This window comes from Phaseolus vulgaris, chromosome 9 (assembly GCF_051622355.1).
Source record: "Phaseolus vulgaris cultivar YP4 chromosome 9, ASM5162235v1, whole genome shotgun sequence".
NCBI classification, from domain to species: Eukaryota; Viridiplantae; Streptophyta; class Magnoliopsida; order Fabales; family Fabaceae; genus Phaseolus; species Phaseolus vulgaris.
The window spans coordinates 23,419,846-23,429,560 of NC_143506.1; the positions used below are offsets into that span (position 1 = coordinate 23,419,846).

The window sequence follows — 9,715 nt, forward strand, 5'->3', positions numbered from 1 at the left end:
TGATCAACGGTTCAACAAAATTGATTCAATTTTCATCAAATTCGACCTTGTGATCCAAGTTAACTTCCTTTTCATATTATACTTCTGGTTCATCCTTAGATATGACGTATGTCCTTGATGTTATGTATTTGTCAAAGAGCATCTTGTTGCTCGAGGGCTTTAATGATTAACTCTATTTGTGTTGTACTATAAGTTGAAGTCTTCACTAAATAAGGTGTTACCCTTAAACTCTAAGTGTAACATTCCCAAGTTGTGGTGGGATCTCACTTTACAATAATGATGGTGCATCTGTGGAAAATTTAATGGCAATATGTGGTGTAAATACAACATTGTTGAGTTGATTAAGAGTTCGACGTTCGATTAACACTTTATAGGAAGTATCTGTCTCAACCAAGATATATATCACAATCAATGTGTGGTATGCGACATTGGTACCAAAAGTAGTGAGGATATTTATATATCTCCTAATATGAACTCTTTGTCCAACAAATCCCAGTAATGGATATGGGTAAGACTTTATCAAATTGGGGAATAGTCCAACTTCAAAAAGGTTGACCAATATAGAACATTTGTTGAGCTCCCTCGGTTAATTAGAACCTTACAAACATGATAGTTAGTGATTGTAGCTACGATAACCATTGGATCATTGTGATCTGAATCGTTGACACGAAAATTTGCATTTGTAAAGATAATATGGGGTAGTAATCGAGGTGTGATAAGTGCCTAATTTCAGTAATATTTCATATTAAAATATACGCACTTATGAGTATTTTTTGCTAATTTACATATAAAATAATCCCTAATTTATGAATTTATACCTTTTTACATTTTTTATGATCTTTATCTTAATAAGAGTATTTTATTCTAAAATTTGGTGTTAATTGCAGATTTTTAGGGAAGACTGGAGATTTTGATTAAAGATGAATGATTTGAGCTAAAAAGAGAAAGATGGAATGTCCCAAAATGGAGAAAAGTGTCGAAAAAGCCAAATTTGCAACAAAAAGTTATTGCTCAAGTGAGAATGCGTAAGACAAATTGGGTATTTTTTTTATATTTTATCCAAGGTTGTCAAACTCGCGAGTCTACGTAGACTTGTGGGAACTCGAAGGACTCGACTCGTAAACTCGACTCGTGGACTCGGAAGAGTCTACTTTCATATTAAAAAAAAAAAAGTTTCTTAGAGCATTTTTACTTCTATTAGTAGATGCAGTTCTATTAATCTCACTTGAATTTGATCCACTCCCTCCCACACATTCTTTAAAAACTATACTGCTCCTCCAAATTCAATTTTTGCCCAAAAAAACAAATGTGCAGCAAGCCCAATTAAAAAAACAGGCTTCATTCTGTAGCAGCCCAATAAAAAAACACAGAACCCTAATCCCTTCCGTACCCTAATTTCACACCACCCATCTCTAACCTTAAATGATAAGCAGCAACCTGCAACCACCATCGCAACGCCACCACATGCAACCCGCATCGCAACCACCTGCAACCCACGACGCGACCATCTGCAACCTGCGACCACCGCACGCTCTGCTCGATCTACTGCCGCAACCCACAAAAGAACACGAAGACGCAGTTCATAGGCAAACACAAACAACACCATTTTGGAGTTTAAAAAAAACCAGTTGAACTCGCCAACTCGGACCAGAGTCGCGAGTCCACTGCGATTTCACCGAGTCTGCGTCGAGTTCACCGAGTTTACCCAAAAAACGAGTTTACTACCGAGTTAACTCGGTAAGGCAAAGTGAGCACGTAAACTCGGACGAGTCAACGAGTTGACTCGCGAGTTTGATAACCATGATTTTATCACTTAGCTCATTAGCGCGACACAAGAAGCAACCTAACCCTATAAAATTATGTTAAATAGGGGTAGAGGCTCAACCCTATTGTGCGAGATTGTGTGGAAAACACCATTTAGTGATTTGTGACCGATTGGGAGAATGGAAGGTGCTAGAAGTATGCGTGACTAATTATATCCTTTGGGATTGAGAGTAATCTGCTCAAACTCTTATGTATTGAGGTGATATTTGATATGATATAATATTATGTTCTTGATTGAATATTGATATTGTTGTTTTATTTCTAAATTTTCGTGACAAATTGATAATCACAAATCTGATTGGGAAGTATTTTTAGGGTTCTGACCTAAACAACAATACTTAATATACTTGAGTGTTAGGAATAGACTTGAAATGTTAATTGCTATTGACGTCTGAACTTCGTTATAAGTTGTTCTTATAATTATGCGAGAGATCGATAGTTAAAGAACATTTTTAAGAATTTTATATGTGATGAATCGATATAAATGACTTTTATACGGACATTAATATCAATCAAAGAACATAATGTTAACATGCTAATCAAAATACATGAGAGTGAAACTGATGAAACCTAATCCCCATTTTTTCAATTGACGTAATTACTCTTTGATTTGTTTTCTTGTTAATTCTTGCCATCATAAGAATTTCCAAACAAATTTTTATTGTTCTGTTTTATATTTAGCGGATATTGTATTCGATAATTCATTGTTCCTCGTGGGATCGATATCCGTCCTTAGAAACAATTATTAATTCTGGAAAAAAACGGTGCACTTGTCGTAGAAAGTCATAAAGGTGTCAATGAGATCACTGAGTTGATGCTTCTAAGTTCTCTTTTATGTTGCTATTGAACTTTCCCCTTCAACGAATCCATCCTTAATGGTAAGAACAATTCCTCGAATGTCAACATGATTTTGAGGAAGAGGAGGAGGATTAGGTGTTTCATTTGAGTTTAGTGCTCCTCATCCTCATCCCTAGTAGCCTCCTCGGAAGCCTCTACCTTTGTCCCAATATCCTTTATGTCCTCGTCCTTGGCCTACGTGATTGTTCTGCACAAATCAATTTAGTGTGCCTGATTGAATGAGATCTTCAATTAAGTCACACACCTTGTTGCATTCTTTGATGGTGTGACCTTGATTTTGGTGATAGTTACATCTCTTGGTTGGATCAACACAAGGAGGTGAAGGAGTGGACTAAGGAAGTAAAGACTTCTCGAAGTACAACATCACGACTAACATTAAGAGGTGTATATGCAACCAATTTACCAACACGAATGGTTTTGAAACTTAGTGGATTTAGAGGTAAAACCTTGCAAGCTCGCTTCTTAGCCTCTTTATTTTCTTTTATACTGATATACTAAGCAACCCGTGCTTTGAGGTCGTTCGTGTTAAGAGGTGGATTAGCATATAAAGTATCCGATAATGGTTCGAGATGAAGTATGACTTCTATATTGTTGTATTTCTTGCCGAATAGCTTGAATCTCTCCACAATGTTGTTCCCGAAGAATTTGGATCTCATTATGATGTTGAACTCGTAGGACTCAATGCCTCTATCCAATATTTGATGTATTCTAGTGATATCATTTTGAACTGTGGTCTCATTCTTTTGCATTGCAGAATCTTTTGCATTGCAGAATCAATGACGTTTTGAACTGTGGTCTCATTCTTTTTTATTGTATAATCAACATGAGATTCTATAATCAATATGAGTTTTCAGAACTTTAAGAATTGAGGAATACATCGTAAATTGGGATGTAGTAATTACTATTTGTCTCATGGTACCTTGTGAGAATGTTGTATTGAAATTTTTTTAACAGGACCCCACGATGAATGCCAAATGTTCTAATCAAACTTGAGATTGAGTTGTCTGAGGTGGAAAATTCGGATTGAACAAACGAGTCGATCTCTTCTTTAAAAGATTTTGAATTTTAACGGTAAAAATCAATTGAATGTTTACCTTTAAGAGTTTAAGAAAATATAAGTGAGTTGTAAATGAAAATATTAAGTAAAGTACTACATGATATTACATTTACAGCTGATGGGCCTATGACATGCAGAAGTAACTGTGTTTCAGTTGTAAAAAATAATACCGATCTTTACGCTCATGTTGGAGTAATTATGGTCAGATGATTGCTTTCCCGTAGGAAGATATACGAGCAGCTGCAATAGTTCATATCCATATTATTAATTGATATTAATTGTTCTGTATTTATAGGACCAAGCAATACAAATATTATTTTGCATTAGATTATGATAATATGACAAAAAAAAACCTAAATCCTAAATACCAATTACCTATTAAAAAAGACGAATAGCAATTTTTTTGAAAAATTTCAGTAGTTGACAAAATTAAAAAAAGAAATCACGATACTCTTGAAAATTAAACTCACCAAAACAATATGTTAATTAAATTTTTAATACTGTACATGTTATTAAAAAGGTAATGACTTTATTATTTTTAAGATTTAATTTCTATAATACCTAAAGATGAATATCTAATCCTTATAGTTGAAATTTTAATAGCTTCAAATGGAATGTTAAGTATTTTAGATAATTATTTTAATCGTAATCAAAATATATTGTTAATGATGAAATATTAAAAACAATTGTTTGATGCTCAAGAGCATTAAAAACTTATGAATGATTGATAATATTCGTTTGAAAAATGTTGTAACTAATAAAAAAGTTGTAATTTGGTCTGATTTAATTAGCGATTTTATGTAAGTTTATGTTAATAATATTGTCATAAAATAAAAAATAGAAAGATTTTTTTTTATCTCATTTTGAATGAAGGTGAAAACATGGAAATGAATATAGTCAAATGTGTTCTTAAGTGCATATAGAGACAAATTTACTGGTGATATGTAAAAAGGAAATAGATATTGATGAAAATAAAACCAAAAAAATCATCTACACATCAATGTCAAGAAAAAGAAACAAATTTAGTATTTTTTAAGATAAATTTCTATTTAGATCTAATTTGGTTAGAAAAACTTATCTTTTATTGAGATTAAATAATGAAATCGAGTTGAGAGATTATACTTCAAAGATAAAATAAAATTTTATAATCATGCTTCAATTAGTATACATATTGAAAAAAAAAAAGAGTTAAAATCATTTGAGGGAGTATCAATGAACATGCAAAATTAAGATGTGCCAATAATTCACTGTATTAACTCATTGATGATTACAACTGGAGAAATATATAACTTGCCAAAAAAAAAAAAAGAGAAGAATTTTAATGTTAATGAATAAATAAACATCATAAAGAAAACTGGCGGGAAGGAACGGCACAAGAAGATTTGGCGGGAAAAGATGCTATAAAATGGTTCGCCGGGCGAAAAACCGTTCCTCACACCGATTTCCACCAATTCCATCACTGCGAAGTGTTAATTAGCGAGCGAGTGAGCAATCCACGAGTCACGACTCAGTCATGGTGGGCCCACAGTACGATTTTCTGTCCAACCCTCTTGGCGCCGTCAGATCCACCTTCGACACCGCCATAGCATCCGGTACCGATCCCTCCTCCCTCGAAGGCCGTGACTGGGGCGCTCTCCCCCTTTTCAGACACTTCCTCTTCGAACAATCCAGAATCTCTCAGGTTCAGTCTTAAACCTGACACTCTTATCTTGAAATACAAGAACAACCAAACCCTATTTTTTGATTACGCAATTATATTAACTCTCAATTTTCGATTACTTAACTTAACAGGTCCCCCTTCTCACCCCTACCACCATCAGATTTGTTAGGCCCAATACACTCGTGCGGTTTCGCGGAATGATACAAGACATGCCCGGAAATGAATTTTATGTTGGCGCTTACAAGGTTTTATTTTTGTTGTGTTTTAATTTGGATAATCTTAAGGTTTTATTTTTCTTTCTTTCTGTCGTTTTTTTAATATATGGGATAGATTTGAGGATTAGTTTACCTCGAGTGTTAGGTTTAATTGAGGGAAAGTGTAATATTTCGTTTTGTGTGGATGATTATTGAAGGATGGTTCGATGTGGAGGACGAACAAGTTTATGGATGTTTTACAATCTCCTATTTGTTCTTCGGCGGATACGCGAATCTGGGAACGGAGACTGCTTTACTGTGTCCCGGTAAGGTGTTCGGTTCTGATTTACCGTCTTCTCTGTTTGTTTTCTCACAAGCGTTCAATTTTCCCATATTAATTTTTAGTTGTACAAACGGTTGATGATCTACTTAAACAGTAGAATTTTGAAGGATTAATTTTGTTTTTTTATACTTAGGTTCCGGGACTGAGTCCATGGACTGAAGTTTCAGCTGAAGAATTTGGCAATCTATCTATGGATTGGATGTCGGACAGTAGAGAAAAACGGATGAGAGATGACGAGTCTTCTGATATGCCTGTAATTTCTGGCTTTCAGTTACTGCCTTTATTGGTTTATTGCTTCCATTAAATTATCATTCCCTAGAGTGTATGAAACCTCAAATATCAGTGCCCTGCATTTGTATAGTTTGGCCGTTTAGGCTCGACTGTTAATTGATTTTGAATGTTGAGTTGGTTGTTTCATTTAAGCTTCTAGATAACTGTTATACTTTGGAAGAATTTTGGTTCTTTTTATAAATTTTGAAATGCTTGATCTGTGTTTTTTTACAGGTGTCTTGTGATAAGGTTCAAGATTCTCCAAATACCAAAAGAATGGTACACTGAACTTTCATATGACCCTGTCTTTTTGTGTTAATGGATTTTGTTCACCATCTGAGTGTCGACTTTATTAATATTTGGTTTGAAGTAGTTTGTTAAAAACATTTTTAATTGGTGTTGTTTTGTTGTATTTTGCTTTTAAGTTTATTCTCAATTTCAATTAAATTCAAATAAAGTAAAGATATTTGTAATCCAAATTTGAGTAAAGCTGACCTTCATACAATTAGTCAGTATCCTATTTAGATGACAAAATATGCGGTCTTGAGCTGTTAATAAGTTACACGGATAGAGATAGCTCCAGTTGTATTTTTTCAATTTATCACGTGAATGTGTGTTTACTAGATGATCTAGTTTTTCTTTCTCCTTGCATATTTCTTTTGTGATTCTTCTGAGAATTATTCTTGTTTTGCAGAGAGAAGGTGAACACTCTTCCGCTGCTTCTCATTCTTCGGGAGCTGCAACTGATATTGCCAGCTCCACTACAAGTTTGGGGTCTGAAATTGTTAGCAATTCACCTCCTTGTATTGTCAAGGTAAAAATTAATCTCTAGTACTTTTAATTTCGTATGGGATACATTTCATTGATATTTAGGATAATTAATCATTGTTTTTATTTTATGAAATTTTGACAAACCTCATTCCTCATTTTCTTCTGTATTATGTCAGATTTATGATTCTCCAGAGTCCGAAATGAAACTGAATGACATTTTTGAGTTTGTGGGTATCCTGACATCTGATCCAGAGCTTCAGGAGGACAATGAAGATGGTGATTTATCAGATGGGTTTTCAGAAGATACTTTGCGCCATTTCCCACCTAACCAGGTAAGCACATTGTTGTTTATCTGAGGATTTTCGCATATATTCGAAGCCTTGTTTATCCCTTGATTGTCAGGCTATGCTGTTCTTTTGGGAACAACCACAAAGCATAAATATGCATTTGTTTCATGTCGGTGACCACTCTCAGCATCTGGTTTTTAAATTTGTATTTTTCCTTGTTTGCTCCAGGTGCCACGACTTCATTGTTTTATTCACAGGAAACTAGGAATTCAAGACTTTCTTCAGAATAACCATACTGTAGAGGTAAACTATCTTATGAACCTAAATGAAGTTTATTCTTCTGACAAGATTACTAGTTATGTTTTCATTTTGAGTTGGATCGTTCTCTCAACTTGACAACTCCTTGCTAAAAAAAGCATATGTTTGATCTCACAGCCAAAGCCCGACTTGGTCAAAGGACTCAGGGAAGCATTGCTAAGACATCTCACGACTATTCTTGGCAATGATGACGTCACTTCTCATTTCATGTTACTACATCTTCTATCCAAAGTACGCAGTTCTTAAAAGATAATTTTCCTTAGTCCATGCACTGTCAATATTCTGGTTATTGTTCGTATTGCTTATTTCCCATTTTACTCGTGCTGTTCATTCTGTGCTTCCTAATTTCCCAACCCTCCAAAGTATTTATATGTGGATTGTTGATGAACAGGTGCATGCTAGAGATAATGGTCTTGCCGTGGGAAAACTCTCATTAAATCTTACGGGCTTTAAAAAAGAAACCGTCTCTGTTTTTGGAAAACAACTAACCCTTGTTCTGAAGAAACTCCTGCCATTAACATTTTGCATACCCCTTACAGTTGAATACTTGAACACTGTTTCACTTGCACCAAAAAAGAATTATGATACTAACAGGTAATCACATTCTATAATCCATCTGAGCATGGACCTGTTACCAGTATACAAATATATTTACATCTTTTTGTGTGAATACTCCAGACTGGAAACTGGTGTCTTGCAACTAGCTGAAGGTTCACACTTGATTGTTGATGAGACCAAACTAGAAGCTGGAACTCTCAACTCTGTAGGGGTAGATAATTGCAGGCTGCTGAAAAATTTAATGGAGTTGCAGGAGGTAGTTGCGCTTGGCTGTCTAACTTGCTCATCTTCTTGCACGCTCACGTGTCCTATTATGGCTTAGGATATGCATTTGAGGGACAAAGTTATACGTTTAACCTGCTAATTATAGAAACACTTCACTATTTACAGTTGATTGTTTGCAGTTATTATTTTCGAGTTGCTGTTAAAATTTGCATGATTGTTATGTGTTTCAGGTGGAATATGATTTTAAGTACTATAAAATGGATATGAAAACTGATGCTCAGCTGCTAGTTATGTCGGAGGGAAAATCAAATATCTTGCCAGCTGATGTAATTGTACCTTTCCAGCCTTCTACACTCAGTTACTCGGAAGCTGTTACTCCAGAAGTTTTGGAAGCTTGGAGGTGGTATTTGGCCACTGTTAGACAGCTAACGCACTCTATTGAACCAGAAATGCAGAAGGTATTTGTGACCTTGGCACCATTATTCACGATCAAGTGTTTTTCTGGCTCAAACTACTTGAATAATTTATTTAACTGTTATCCCATACGTAGCATTCTCAGCAGTTAATAAATTTCCAAGCTCAGCAGAAGTCATTTTGGGCTGATTCTTTCATTATCAACATCAAACCATAAATCTTTACCGAAGATACACTTAACCCACTTCTGATACTTACAAGAATACATCCCAGGGGAAGTCTTCATGTGGACATTATTATTAATAGTTGGTCCATTGTTATTTGTGGCAAACCCCATCTTTTGCTTAAAAATAACCTGTAGAGTATAATTAAATGTTATGACGAGGATGCATAACGGAACCTTTGGTCATTTGTGTTCTCAGGTCGTAGAAAGGGATTTAGTTGCAGCAAGACAAGCAGACAGGACCTTGAGTCCCCAAGACTTAAGCAGGTTTGCGAGTGACTTTTCTACATGTACTGATAGTATATTTATTTTTTCATGTTTTCCCCTGCCTTTGACGCCTTTTTTTTCTCCTTTTCCCGACAGATTGGTAACAATGGGGCGTCTCATGTCATTGAGCTATGGTGAGTCCAGCCTCTCTCTAGAACATTGGCAGATGGTCAAGGAATTAGAGAGGTTGCGAAAACAGAGGTTACAATGAAACACAATGGAAGTAAAAGTGGTTCCATGTTGTACAAGGTTTAACAGTAGTCTTAATTTATGTAGATTCAGGTAAAACGCAGTTAGATGAGTAATTAGAAGGGTCTGGCTGTTGGTTGTGATTATCAGAACTGTCTTATGGTTGCTTAATATAAGGCCACCATTTCATCAGTCCTTGTATGAATTTCTTGAATATCTTGCCTTTAAATCCAAGTGACCACGAAGTTATTCTGTTA

The 9,715-nt window shown here is 35.0% G+C and overlaps 1 protein-coding gene across 1 annotated transcript; it reads left to right on the forward strand.

The window, feature by feature from the left end:
* The first annotated feature begins 4,933 nt into the window (after positions 1 to 4,933).
* ETG1 (E2F target protein 1 (ETG1)) lies at positions 4,934 to 9,715 on the forward strand. Its single transcript, XM_068625433.1, has 14 exons — positions 4,934 to 5,420; positions 5,531 to 5,644; positions 5,812 to 5,919; positions 6,070 to 6,189; positions 6,441 to 6,485; positions 6,901 to 7,020; positions 7,154 to 7,309; positions 7,493 to 7,567; positions 7,700 to 7,813; positions 7,974 to 8,176; positions 8,261 to 8,396; positions 8,596 to 8,823; positions 9,202 to 9,269; positions 9,366 to 9,715. The coding sequence occupies exons 1-14, from the start codon at positions 5,253 to 5,255 to the stop codon at positions 9,478 to 9,480; spliced, it is 1,770 nt and encodes a 589-aa protein (XP_068481534.1). The 5' UTR covers positions 4,934 to 5,252; the 3' UTR covers positions 9,481 to 9,715.

Coding starts and splice junctions, on each gene's coding strand:
- ETG1 (XM_068625433.1), top strand. CDS start 5,253: ATGGTGGGCCCACAGTACGATTTTCTGTCCAACCCTCTTGGCGCCGTC. Junction 5,920..6,069: donor GACTGCTTTACTGTGTCCCG/GTAAGGTGTTCG, acceptor TTTTATACTTAG/GTTCCGGGACTGAGTCCATG. Junction 7,021..7,153: donor CACCTCCTTGTATTGTCAAG/GTAAAAATTAAT, acceptor GTATTATGTCAG/ATTTATGATTCTCCAGAGTC.